Source organism: Lytechinus pictus, chromosome 12 (genome assembly GCF_037042905.1).
Source record: "Lytechinus pictus isolate F3 Inbred chromosome 12, Lp3.0, whole genome shotgun sequence".
NCBI classification, from domain to species: Eukaryota; Metazoa; Echinodermata; class Echinoidea; order Temnopleuroida; family Toxopneustidae; genus Lytechinus; species Lytechinus pictus.
In genome coordinates this window covers 16402563-16417437 of record NC_087256.1, presented here as the reverse complement: position 1 = coordinate 16417437, position 14875 = coordinate 16402563, and the positions used below count along the sequence as shown (strand labels likewise).

The 14875-nt window shown below is 35.0% G+C and overlaps 1 protein-coding gene across 1 annotated transcript; it reads right to left on the bottom strand.

The window, feature by feature from the left end:
• Positions 1–1247: 1247 nt before the first annotated feature.
• On the bottom strand, positions 1248–8411 carry LOC135156145 (uncharacterized). Its single transcript, XM_064107612.1, has 4 exons — positions 8137–8411; positions 7014–7186; positions 4372–4668; positions 1248–3994 (listed from the first exon to the last, which is right to left on the bottom strand). The coding sequence occupies exons 1-4, from the start codon at positions 8180–8182 to the stop codon at positions 3749–3751; spliced, it is 762 nt and encodes a 253-aa protein (XP_063963682.1). The 5' UTR covers positions 8183–8411; the 3' UTR covers positions 1248–3748.
• Positions 8412–14875: the final 6464 nt, after the last annotated feature.

Below are 14875 nucleotides of genomic sequence, written 5' to 3'. Positions count from 1 at the left end.
TGAAAGACAGTGCGGTGATGAGAGTCTATCTGCGCCTGAGCTACCTCAATGATAAATCCTTGGAGAGTGGGGGCGTACGGGATAGGGGATAGCATTGCACCCCTGGACGTCTGGTAGGTATCAACCTGTTAAAGACATGCAGGAATTTGAGGTAATACTTTGATGTTACCGAGTGAGCTTGATATTGGATACCAATGATTCTACGTAGGCTGTTGAACTTGGCATTGTATGCCAAGTGATTGATAAGTGCCTAAAAGGACACATCTATCCACGTTTTATTTCACCTTTTATAACGACACATTTATAATGCAATGCGAGATATGCATGATAGTGCCTATACGTGCTCCTACTTATACTTATATCTGTAAATATTAGCCCTTTTTAAATAACGATGCCATTCTTTACCAAAGTCATTCGATAAATTATATGATGATTTTAGATGTCATTTGACTGGACCCTGAGCCCTAAAGGAAATGCATGTCACATGCTTCACATTTAAATAGCCATGCTGAACAACAAAAAAACCTTAATCTCCTTGAATCTTCGTCCGTGAAACGGTAATAACAACTGACAATACTCTGATTTGTAATGACTCTAATATTTATATAATTGATTATTTTATCCTATTCTTATTCTTATCATATCCTCATTGTAAAATCTCATCGTCATTTTCATTCTTATCGTCAATGGAATTTCTTTCCTATTCTTAATCCCAACTTCATCCTTTTCTTGACTTTTATTCACATTCTTATTCCAAATACCATGCTCATGCTTCGAGTCTTTTTTCTTTAGTTCTTATCCTAATATACTCAATCCAATTCTCGTTCTAAATGTCTTCATCCTCCTCCAAATTCCCATTCTTAATCTCCTCACCATCATTCTCATTCTTGATCCCTTTATTATTCGTCCCATGATCGTCCTCATTCTCGTTCCAAATCACATACCCTTTCTCGTTCTCATTTTAAGTCGTCATCCTCACTTTCGTTCTCATTCTGTAAATCTCGTCATCATTCTTGATTCTTATTATCGTTCGCATCCTAACTATCATCCTCACCATTGCCTTCATTCTTTCATGGACTATCCGGTGCTCATTCTTAATTTCACTCTCACCGTCTTCGGCTTACCAAACATTATATGGAAGGTTCGTTGGGTATTAATTTCAAACTTCTTTCTCTCTTATTCTCTCATAAACTATACAAAGCATTGTAATCCATCATAATAAGACAATTTTCATTATTTTTTGTATATACAAGCATAACTTGTATACCATTATTTATTCATTTTGGAACAATATCTCCATCAAACATCCACATGAGAACGTTGACGAAATCGTTTCCTCCTCTCTTCTCGAATATAGACATCACAATGGAATGTCAAAATAACTTAGCAATAAATAGTACTTTTGTTGATCATAGATTCATAAATAATATCTTGAGACATCCATCCCTTCAGTATTACTCTTACAGTACTAACATAATAAATTATATTCGACAGAAACATTCAAAAAACAGTTCGCATTTTATGAAATACGCATTTTGTACAAGTATAAAATCCATGAGACGACACACACAATGCTTTTACAATCACTTCATATTGTTGACAATATGATACAAAATAAATCGCTCAAATTTAAGTCACATTGTAAACTTATCGTCATAAATATAAAATATAGAATAGTCATATATTTTCTTTTGTTTATAAAACATACCACTGTGTACAGACTACAGTTTCATCTCAAGAGCACACACCCACACACACAGAACTCACAGGTCCTCACACACCCACACACATGAACATACAATTTGTTGTACAATTGACAGAAATGAGATTTGATTAGCGTAAAGTGGCACATCATGAAGTAAAACTGAATTGTACAGGCTTTAGATATCTATCGCAATGTAAAAACAATTATTTTTAACTTTTCAAGAATATAACTTTTAGATTCTGAGGGGAAAATCTGTAACGGTACTACATAATATTAACCTAAAATATTGATTCGTTCAATCATGTTTGATCATCGTTGTTTTGTTCCGAATAACCTCACTCGCAAACCGAATACTTTGTTTCATGAAAACATTATTGAATACTAGCTGAAACATTGCTTGAAAAGTGGGTTTTCTGAAAGAACCATGGACGTGCAATCAATCCTTTTGTCACTGGATCACACTAGTATATCTACAGCAGAATCTAATCAAGCTATTTTATTTCATCCAAAAATTAATTAAAATTCATTATCAAGACCTAATCCAACCTGGTTTTTTTTTAATTGCAAAAAAAATGCCCCACCCTTAATCATTTCAATCGGCAATATCACCTGCCCTTTTTGAAGTAAATCCACACAAATATAACTTTTCATGTTTTTTGATATATACTAGGGCACTATTTGGAAAGTGCATAGATAAATTAGAAAATTATATGAATATACAGATCATGTATTAACAGCAGTCACTAGGTATATCCGTTAATGATGCGCTCTTTTCTAAAATAAAACGTCTTGATTGGAACCACATTTCGATAGACATGAAAAAAATAGAATAAGAGATAGATTTATCGCGGGCCCGCCCGCTTTCTCACACATGAAATATAACGTCTGTCCAATTTCAAGGGCTTGTTGAAGAGTTTAACAAGGCCTCGAGTAGAAATACACATCAATGCAATATGGTACACAAAATGTCTTTCCTGAAATGAAACAATACAATGATTTCACTTCGAATTCAATTTGAAATCCATAACTAGAACTATAACGAAAACTAAAAGCAAATCATACGATGTTGAATTTAAATCAGCTCCCTCTCGTTACAGTTTACTTCCTATGAATACTATTTAAGAATTTCTTTGGTATTTTACAATGAGAATCCTGTCATAAGAGCGAACTAAAAAAATGTTTAAAGGCAAGATGCGACGATAGCTCCATTAACATTGTTAAAAATTATCATAACACGAGAAGTTACAACAGGTGACAGCTTTCCATAACCCCCCCCCCTCCCCTTTTCATCCGCTACATTTTAGTCCACTTATCATTTTCTTGAGTTGTATAATTGCTAATGTTTTAAGAAAAAAAGCGGTGTTTAATAAATAACGTACATAATTGATATCAATACAAATAAATAAAATCAAGGTGTCATATTGAATACCAAACTATGTCTACAATACACAATGTTCATACATTCTATTAAAATCCTATGAAATTGGGATGCTTTCTTTCTTTGAATAGTTTAAACGCGAACAGTCGAAGTAGCGACATACCACATGGCATTGTCCCGAAATTATCAGCACACCGCATATATTATTGCAATACTCCCTCTACGATCTACGAAAGGATGACTCTCGTACGAGAGCGTTTGTGCTTCAGAAAGTCTTAACGGCTAAACCTACCCACAAAAGATGCTACATATGAAATTTGATCCCGTTTTTTTTTACTTTAAGCTATTGAAGTACAACATTAACCTAAATATCGCACAGATTTGTACTATAATCGTTCTACTTAGCACCTTTAGTCTTTAGCATTTTCACATTTTCCTTGAAACATGAGCAAACAATAACGTATACTCTGGTGAATACACCATACAAAACTCTGAAAACAGTTTCACAACAGTTGGCCCACAGAATACCTTCGACGTGGAAAACCGATAAATAGAAAGAGCCGTGAAGGCGAGGACACTTTAAAATTGTGAAAGTTTGTTTGATAAATTATTTTTAAATACTATTTCAATGAATATATATAAATAAATAAATCCGGGGCCTAGTTTTACCTCTCGGCCCGTCTCCCAGACGTAAGTTCTGATCTGTGAACAAGCTCGGACGCGACTTCTGCTCTATGTTGACTTTCATGTAGTTTAACATCGGCGTATAAAACGTCATTGGTGTATTTGAAAATTTCAAATAGCACACATAGATCTCTTACGTTCCTGAAGTTTTCATTGAGCTCTGTATGGAATGTTAGCGTGCTCTGGACAGGTGTTCTGTTTTCTCCTCTGAAACCCTCCCGAACGATCTGTGATTACCAAAGAGAATACATGAAAAGAATGTAGGATTATACAGTGTACCATAGCTTGGAGGTTCATGTTCAATGTATCTTTACCGAATTAACTGTCACACGATATATATTTTCGAACATTTAGCATCCTACTTTGTTTATTCTTTGTTACCAATATGACAAGTACAAACTGAGTATAATGTCCATTACTTATTCGATTTTATGCTTAATTGTTAACTTTTTATTCATTTTTTCAATTGGCATACGATTATTCTGTCTTTTTTGTTGACTCTTCATGGCCCTTTTGTCAAAGCATGGATGTACTACTAACAGTTAACAATTCTGTGGTAAAAGTCTGAGATGGCAAAAGTTGTATCCAACTTCCAAGTACTTACAATGGCATTGAGTCTGTTTAACGTCACTTCGATGTGGTCTCGAATGTGATAGAATGTTGAGCTATCGCCATCAATGTGAAGGAAATCATCTGCACCAATGTACAAGGCTTCGTCTGAGATGAGGTAATCCATGGCCTGGTAGTATATCCCAAGATTTGCTCTGTGTGTTTCAAGGAGGTCTTCTTCTGTAAGTCCTTGCCTTGTTCTTGTCTCTTCAAGATCCTGGATAGTTGGGAGTCCGCCAAGAACGAATGTACGGGGGTTGATGTCTGCATCGGTACCAAATCTCTGCCTCCTCTGTAGGATTGAGAAAGAAAGAATGAAGAAGAGTGTTCAGTAAGAGGGGACGGAACTTTTTGAGTTACTTGATGGAATTTGTACTTAAAAAGAAAAGAATAAGCTTGTATGTTTGCAAGTTGCCTGACTTTTCTTTTTGAGATAGTTTATCGGTAGGATTTTCATGTGCTCATCTTCAGGAATCAGGAGTATCTATTAAGATGGTATTGTTACTGATCTAAACGTGAGAGATACCTGACGGTGTCTTTTATTCAGCCACGTGGGAGCCCACAAAGTACCATGCGGTACCTTTCGAACATTTCGAACTTTCTATTGTATTGTTCAGAGGTATATCGCCAATTATGGTACGTTAGCAACGTTATAAACTTGTTATTCAAAAGAATCATCCTTTCCTGGGTCAATCCGAACATTGTGTTTATTGAATACCTATAGTTATCCCTGATCCATGACTGGCTCACTGTGGTATGCTATTGTCACTATTGTCAACATTACCTTTCGCTTAATTGCTTCTTTATCAACGCGGCTCTGCCGAGGGTTTTACGTCCCTTTGTCAGAAAATTCTTACATGTGAAATCGATGATTTGTCTAGCCTGATCCTCATTTCCCATTCTCTATCCAGCAATAATTTTCTATAACTTCAAACTGGCAAGGATACCTATTTCGCCTGTAACAACCCAGTTTTACAACGTTGGTGGCTCGAACTATTGCGCAATAAAGGTTACTTCTTGCAAATACCTAGACCTCGTCACGTCGGGACACTTGACAACGTACATATTATGATATTGTACAAATTACTGGACAAAATATACGTTACTAAGATACCTTTCTTTTAAAAATGATTTCTTACATCATTCTACTTTTAAAAACATATCGGAGGTAAATTGAATGTTTTCACTGTGCCCACCGTGTTTTACGTGACCAGGCAACGAATTACAAAGTCCGATAAACTAACACCATTTTGAATAAACTTCCGCCAGGCCAAGAGAACATAGTTATGGAGAAAAAAAATGCGTGGTACTATTTTCTTTATATGGTGCACTTCTTATTTACAAAAGACTCGTAGTAGCTCTCAGGGGCTCGGTTTGATGAAAGAACAAATACCAAAGTGGTTTCGAAACAGTTAATTTAGGCGTGGAATGTGCCGTGTCATTAAATCATTATGCGATCATGCCAATAGATCAAGCGATTTGTGCAATTGCAACCTTTGATAATAAACTTCGTAGTGTCAAATTAAACCAGGGGAAATGTCCTCTTTCATGTATTATTCATCCCTTTAAAATACAAAAAACGAGTGTTCATTCATTAAATGGGCGAGATGACAGTCGCATAAGACTCAATATCGGAAGTAGTCGTTGTCGGGTTGGTCGCGGACCAATGGGCCATGAAGAACAGAGTCGAATACGAGCCAACCCTCTCTCCCTAATGAGTATTTGACAATGTCCGATTAGATCCATGCATGCAATAATACGGCTATCATCCATCTAATAATTATGGGGACTGGATGGAAGGTAGAGGATCACTACAGAGCAGTTCGTTTATAAATATGACTACACCCACGAGTTGTTTGCTGAAAATTTGACGTCATTGCTCATTGACTTTTTTCTCTCCCTAAAGCTTTTGAGTACCACTGCCGACCTACACATGGATTTTTGGAACGGATATACCGTTGATGAGATTGGCTTTTTAACACGTACATCAGGGAGATCATTATACCAGTCATTATTGCTACACTTAATGGATTTACTATTAGAAGATGCACAAATTGATAATAGCAAACCTCCGAGGAGGAATTTCAGGCACGTCATTCTAATTCTAGAAATCAGACATATGAAATTATACTCGTTTGATGTTTTCCATCATCCTCAGTCGTTCTTTGTTTATATTGAGCTCACCTGTTACCACCATTGGGCTCCGTAAATGCATATTATTTAACGAAACCAACTCCCAATTATCCCCTTGACATTTTAACTTAAACGGACAAAGAGAGCGCAACTATCCCAGAGCGCTAGATGAATTGACGAATTCATTAGTACATCAGTTAAGCGGCACATCCGAAAATTTAAATACCACTCTACCTGCTTATTTAGGGAGTGATTAAGGATTAAGTGCTACTCTATGTGCGCATGATGTAACTTTGGCGCACATGTACTGCGATATCCTATCGAGAGACGATGTAATTTTTGTAACCATAATTGCAAAACTTATGTCATCATACATGATACTGTTATGTAACAAATGAAAGTTATCCACAGTTCTCTTCAAGAATCCCGGGTAAAGGTAAAGTAAACAGTAAATTCAGACATGTAGACATGATTGAATGTAATTCTTTTTCATTGAATACTTACAAAGCCATTATAAACATTTCTTGAGTGCTTAGCCAGCTCTGATGTGGCGTCTGATAGGTACTCGTGGAGTTGCAATAGTGAATTTGCTGGTGTTTCAATGTACTCCAATGGTGCTCTCGTTGGGGCTCCTAACGTTGTGTATGAGCGGCCCAGCAGTGTTAGAGCAAGGTAAACTGTAAGAAAAAAAATTAATATATTAATATCGGTGAATGTAAATAGACCACTCATTACATTAACCGCATTTATAATACATTTTTTATAGAAAGGAATGTGCACAGTTAATAGGTTAAGGAGAACAAAAAGAGCACGTGGACTGGTAACAACAGAGATCGATGCCGTTGGAATGTTTATTCACACGCTTCTCTTGGCCCATATCCAATGTTTTGTAAAAGCTGCCCATGTGTGTACGAGCAACGCCATCACACGTAATTGAAATAGATATTGTCCATGTAACTTGATTGGTTTACTTTATGTTCTCCGAGGTCAGGATTAATTGGAAACGAGTCGGAGAAAGGGGAACAAATTCAGAAAGGTTAATGTGGGCATTTTATTAGGAGGCGTCCCGGGCCGCGAGTAGATGGGTAACGCGGCCCCCTCCAAACGGCCGAGACTCCTTGTGGTTCACAATCTGCATACAAAGCAGACTCACTCAAGATCATCTCCAGTGGTGTGAACTTCGTGAAATTTTCACTCCCAGAGTGCCAGGTTTATTTTTACCACTTAAACACAGATTTTCATCGATGAAAGATCTTTTTTTAAGCTTAATCCTCAAAAAGTGCTGAACAAATGTGAAATATCATGAATTTTATTTTTGATAAAATACATACAAAAATATTCACAATGATGATACAATGAGATGGGGATGTTTGTGCTTGATAATGATGAATATCAAGAGAGTAATAGCAAGACTCCTCCAATAGCATGCGAAGACGTGTTGGAACCTGTTGCTGGCCATGGTATAGTGATGGAGAATGCATCACCATTTCCTGGTGGAGATAGAGTCGATGACCTCTATGTAATACAATGCATCAAAAGTATCTGATTTTTCACAAGAGCTGAGCTGAAAACGTAAAGGAATCATTAATTAGCATTTTATGTAAAAATTGTCAAAAAGTGAACATACCTCTTGATATCGCCAGAACAAATGGATTCGAAGATAAATTCGCCATCTTCAATAAAGTGTAAGTCAATGAATGTATTCGCAATGTATCCAAGGTAGGTTAAAAATAAAGTGAAAGTTCCAGTATGACTGCTTAAAATCGCTTCTCTTCAATAAAGATGTTATATATATCTATATGTAATATCTTTCGTTGGCTACCTCCAAACTGGTGTTTTTACCTGTTTGCTTCTAAGCTGTGATTTGTATTGGAGTGCTGCTTGCCATTGCCTTTTATTGATGGCGAGCAATAAAGGGGTGGAGCTAATTCTCACTATGAACGGGTACGACCGATCACCGACGGAACGATGACGTCATAAAACTATCCACCATTGAGAGAGGCTTAAGTCGGAAATGAATATGCATGACCGTTCGCACGTGTCGATCTTCTGTATGCGAACGTTGACAGTAGTTTACTTTATCGTTATGTATACACAACGGTGTGTTTTCATGTAGCTACGCGTTTGGAGACTGCTTCTGGCGGACGACGTTCGCGTACAGCCCGAGAGTACTTCACAAAGTGGCTTGGTCTGTGACTGTCGACGTAAAAGTTGGACTTGTAAAAAGCACAGGAAAATGAGTGGATATCTTCGTTTTTTACACTTTGTTTCGTCTGAGAGGTGTCGAGTTCTCGGATTTCCGAATTTCTCCGTTATCTAAACTGAACAATATGATCATCATTAAAGAAAACAGACTCAAAGAAGGAATGGAGAGAGGATGATAGAGACAACAGACAGGTAGCAGACAGCGGGCTACTTTTTAATGCCGATTAGCGGTGATATCTCCGATTTCTATTTTACCCCCGCATTTTGTCTTCCATTTTTGGACCCAGCAATGATCTGGTATCACGTATTATTATTGACTGAAGAAAGCGAAGAAGACTGGGGAGAAAGCAAAAGAAGCAAATGAATCTCGTGGATGAAGCCACATGCCTGCGTGGGCGAGTGACGGTGAAAATAGGACAGTTGTGTCGACGTCTGCCAGCAAAATTAGGAAAAAAGTCATCCCTGTGTCAAAACCATATCGTTCATGTTCGGACTTCGATTTTTCTTAGCTTTGCGACATTTCGATTTTGTAAGTTTTTTGTTTAATCTTTATTTTGGCGCCTCATGATAGTTTGTAACTTTGTACCCGTTACCGAAAGAAAATATTGATTTACATCCTAATTGATTTTTGCGTAACCTGGGCGAACAAAACTTTCTTACATAAATTATAACGAATGGGACCGGTACCTGTTGCTTGTTCTTAACTTCTTTTCTAAGCTTTATTTGAATGGTTCGTTCATTATATCGTTTAGCCTATTTAATTTTAGGCTATATCTTCATTTTTTTCAAATCATCAATTAAATGTAATTCATGTCTTTGCGCTGACTATCTTTTGGACGTATTTTACCATTATTTATAGACATGAGATCTCTCTTGTTATTTCAGTATGTGGAAGTAAAGGGATAACGTTTCATAATTATTAAATGGCATCGAATCTGAGCTTTGTTATACCTTTTTTATATCCTGGCCTGTCTCATAGTATGTTGCTTGATAATGTTATTAAATATTACATGTTTGTGTAAATCTGAGTCTGATTACTTTCTATAAAAAAAAAAGGCGTACTGAATGCTTGTTGTTCTCAGGCGTTTGATTTATCAAAAATGTTTTTATTTTTCAAATAGCAATTCTCTTCTATCAAAAGAAAATATTCATTTATTCATCTGACTGTATGGTTTTCCAATGCCGTTTGTGTATTATGGGGGTTGGCTGGAGAGGTATGTGCTTTTAGAGCGCAAATGACCTTGTGTGTATCATGAATTATGCAAAGGATATCCTATCGAGGATACGTTACACTGAGCATGTCGGGGTTAATACGGGGTCAGCCAAGAGACGAACATCGCTGGTATGCTAACTGCTTTGTAATGACATCCCACACACAAAAAGTAGGCCTATAGCTCGCGGCTTATGCAGCAAAGTTGTGTCAACGTAAAAGACTATTTTTTGTTATTTCAATGATGTTATTAAAAATATTAGTACCCGTATTACAAAGTGGGATATATAACTATTATTAGAAGTACTCTCTAATTTCTAAATCCATGGCAATGACACGAGAGACCAATCGAAAATTAGATTGTAATTTCAAATTTTTAATCTAATTTTAAATTTAGAAATCTTGTTCCCAATCTATTTTTTGTTGTTCGAATGATTATTTTGAAATTTGGGCTACCGTCATCATGCATTACTCGTATGTCTGTCGTTATTATTGGAATGATATGCACTGGCAGCACAAAGTATAATACACTGCATCCGCGAGCCTAGTCAATTAATTTGAGCAATGTATTTTTAAGAGATAGAAAAATCCAAGAAATTTAGAAAAATCAATTTTCATTTCTTAATTACATGGGGATTCAAAAAAAGGTGCATGAATTATTTTTGATAGAAAAATTTAAATCGCAGCACATCGTATTTTATACTCCATGTGATTTATATTCAAAGATATATTCATTGATGGTGATTATTATTTTAATTGAAAGAAACAAAGAATTAGTGCACACTTCTCAAGTTATATTGTCTTAATCAGTGATTTTTCACACTTCTGTGGGGGGGGGGGGGGCTAGGCTAGTATAACGTAAGTCTAGATCTGGAAGTATATTTGTTGGAAACCCCGACGTCAGACTTCTCTCCTTTTCACCTTCTCCTACTTGAAAGAGGACTGATGTGTTGGTGTGTGACTGTTGGATTTTCCAAACAAATAACTACTAACGTCCAGATCTAGACTAGTATAGCGTATGACCTTAATTCCCTTATGTTTGTAACGGGATTTCCCGTTGCCAGTAAGCAACATATTAGACTAGTAGTATTTCATTTACTGTACTCAATTTGTGAATAGAGATAAGCGAAGATTAATCGCAATGCCAATAATACTCTCAAGACTGGGGAGCCTTCTTCAAACAAGCATAAATGGAACTCAAAATTGATTAAGTGACAGAAATTGAAACTTGATACAGCCATTAATTTGGTCGGATGAGGCTGTATAGGTAACTTGGTCAACGCATTTAGCACTGGCCAATCATCATTCTTTTTACGGGTGTGCTATTTTTTTCTTCGTTGATGTAATATAAATTATGTATGTTTTCTTTGCGAATGATTCATTGGTGATTGTGAATTAAACTTTGCCATAAAATTTGCTGCAAAGTATATTCATGCAATATATCATAAAATCAATTGCTGTTGATGCACTCAACATAACAGAGTTTGGTTTTTCAGAGTATCTGTAAAAAGTTTAACTAGAAATATTTATATAAATTCTGGTCTATGTATATAGGGGGCTTAATATTCGTTTTAATGATTGAAACTTATTAATCATTCATACGCACAAGAAATGTTTTTTTTTATATTTCAGAGATATTTTTCATACCTTTAGAAATATTTCAGTTTTTTATAGTGAAATACAGATACTAAATAATTGTCATTCATTAGGACTCTAATTGTTAATTGATTTGAAGTCATTTTAGGACTGTTTAACTTTTTTTTTTAATGCTGGCAATTTGTAATGAAAATTACCATGATTTATTTTAACATACCATCTGATTTTTAATTGAACCGAAATTTCGAATATATATACTCCTGAAACATCTCGCTGCCGGTTTTTCAACTTTCAATAGACAAATCATCTTATGACATTTCGGTTTATCCAATTAATCCTTATAATTATAGTCACGGATGGACCTACAATAAAGGTCCATGGTATCATTTCATACGTGTTCCTTTTGTGTAGGAGGGTTGTGAATATTCCCTGTGAATCTCACCATAAAGGGGGAGATCACCTCAGTAAAAAATCCTTATCTCTGATATAAAATCATAAAGTTGTGATATTTTGAATTTTCGCTTAATTTTTCAAATGAGATATATGCACAGCACGTTTACGTGCAAATCAATGATGTCATCCACTCACTATAATAAGTATTCTTATTACAACATTTTCACTCTTTCCTCATTGTAATGTGCAATAAAATTTGATTCCTCTCTGAACTTGACTGTGGTTCATTGCTGTACCTTATATTATTTTGATTTAATAAAGAGTTTGTTTTCTTATTGTCAGTTCCGCAAAAAAATGAGCCAAAACACAATTTCCACGATAAAATACAATAGAAATGGAGAGAGTGTGACACCATCAGCCCTCTCATTTGCATATCACTGGGTTGTGCTGATTTGTGAAAATGAGCGAAATCTCCAAAAAGCGTAGGTCAAAAATGTCTATATTTTACGTTCGATTTTATTGAATTTTCAGAGTTATGTCATTTTCTTCAATTTGTTGGGTGGACTTTCCTTTTAAGAATTCCTTTAAAAATTCGGCAATAATCTCCAATACACTTATTCATGACTTACGAACTTTCTTATTGTGTATTTGAAACACTATCATCTGTTTGAGTTCTTAATTAGTATGTTAAATATTTCATCTGAACTTTCCTACTGAGATAAAATATTTGCATCTGATTTTACGTGTTATATCTGTTCTAATTTCTAATCATTATTTATGTTTTATATTGTTAATGCGTCGGTGGACGTTATGTGTGCAATGAATAAAGTTCTTTACTTTTCATAATCACAGTTTGAAATTGTTTGATTTCAATGTTTCTATAAATAAAATAATCCAAACTTAGTTGACTATCTAAGAATTTAAATGGTAATCTTTTCAAAATGGAACAATCTGTTGATTGGATGGGTTGATGAGTGGTTTGATTGGCTAATCAATTTAATGATTGTTGATCTGATATGTTTCAAAGTATATATTGATCAATTGAATTGTTTGTTTGATGATTGAGTGTTTTGATTAATTTGTTTAAATTATATTTTGCTACTGAATTGGTTGATCAATTGAATTGTTGATTTTGAACTCTCATGTTTGTTTGCATTGATTGATCAACTGATTGCTTGTCAACATGATAGTATATTATTGTTTGCTGATTGATTGTTGATTGACCGATTGATTTGTTGATTTGATAGTGGATTTATTGATTGTTGATTTGATAGCGTATTTATTGACCGATTGATAGATTGTTGATTTAATAGCTTATTGATTGGTTGTTGATTTGACCGATTAATTGATTGTTGATTTGATATCTTATTGATTGGCCGAATGATTGATTGTTGATTTGATGGTGGAGTGATTGGCCGATTGATACTGTATTGATTGGGTGATTGATTGTTGATTTTATATCGTATTGATTGGCTGATTGATTGATTGTTGATTTTATTGCGTATTGATTGATTGTTGATTTTATAGTGAATTGATTGGCCGATTGATTGTTGATTTGATAGTGGATTGATTGGCCGATTGATTGAGTGTTGATTTGGTAGCGTATTGATTGGCCGATTGATTGATTGTTGATTTTATAGTGAATTGATTGGCCGATTGATTGTTGATTTGGTAGCGTATTGATTGGCCGATTGATTGATTGTTGATTTGATGGTGGAATGTTTGAACGATAGATTGATTGCTTGTTGATTTGATAGTGGATTGATTTGCCGATTGCTTGTTGATTTGATAGTGGATTGATTTGCCGATTGATTGCTTGTTGATTTGATAGCGTATTGATTGACCGATTGATGTTGATTTGATAGTGGTGATTGCTTGTTGATTTGATAGTAGATTGATTGATTGTTTATTTGATAGCGTATTGACTGTTGATTTCGGATCCCATGTTTTAATGTATTGATCAAAATTGATTGATTGGTTGATTGATTGAATGAATAATTGTTTTATTAATAATTCTTGTTTGATGTATTGATTGATGATTGAACGATTGATGCTTTTATAGCTTATGCTCCACTGTTCAGAGTGATCAATCGATTGAATAATTGTTGACTTGATATGTGTATATTTTGGTTTATTTTGGCCAATAGTTGATCAATCAAATGATTGAATGATTTCTGATCATTTGATAGTTTGTTTCACAAATTTGATTGATCAATAAAAATGATTATTGATTCTGTAGCAATATAGCTTGTGTTCTGGCTTGATTGGTCAATCCATTGACTGATGGTTATATCTCGTTATACATTTTGGTTTAATTGGTCAGTGATTTATCAAAGTGATTGAATTATTATAGCTTCTTATAGTTTATGTAAGATAGTATTGAATGATCAGGTGAAAGACTTTCAATGTGATAGCGTCTGCAAAGTGCTTACTATTTTATTGATTTGTAAATGGGATGACACAAAAACGAAATACACTTGCACTGGTTCAGTTGTGAAATTAATTTGGGAGCACCATTTCCAGTGGATTTGATATTAAAGCTTTATCCGAAAATTAAGGATCCATTTTCTCTCTGCAAATTCAAAATTGTGAATATTTTATCTTTCAAAAGCCCGAAATAAATGCCTTCCGACTTTACTGTGCATTTGAGCATCTTATTTACAAATGAATATTAATATGGTATCTACATCACAAAACAGTTGTCTGATATACTGTAATTCGAAAGTTGTATCCTCCACATTCATTTGAAGTGCATAATTTTCCACTGCTTGCCAATCACACCTAAAATGAGTGAGTGATCACCCGTCCCCTTACTAATCAAATCATTCTATTTTATTTCAAAAGCATAGCTAGAGATCAATTATTTCCAATTGCGGTTGGTGTATTTAGTGCGTGGGAATACATTATTTCATCGAAAGTGAACTCATATTTTATTGGTCCCGAGCGCTAAATTTAGAAAGGT

What these genes read in the sequence shown, in the direction of transcription:
- LOC135156145 (XM_064107612.1), bottom strand. Translation starts at nt 8,182, where the DNA reads ATGGCGAATTTATCTTCGAATCCATTTGTTCTGGCGATATCAAGAG. An exon ending in TGTTCTGGCGATATCAAGAG is followed by an intron (nt 7,187 to 8,136) that starts GTATGTTCACTT and finishes TTTTTCTTACAG; the next exon opens with TTTACCTTGCTCTAACACTG. An exon ending in TAAACAGACTCAATGCCATT is followed by an intron (nt 3,995 to 4,371) that starts GTAAGTACTTGG and finishes TGGTAATCACAG; the next exon opens with ATCGTTCGGGAGGGTTTCAG.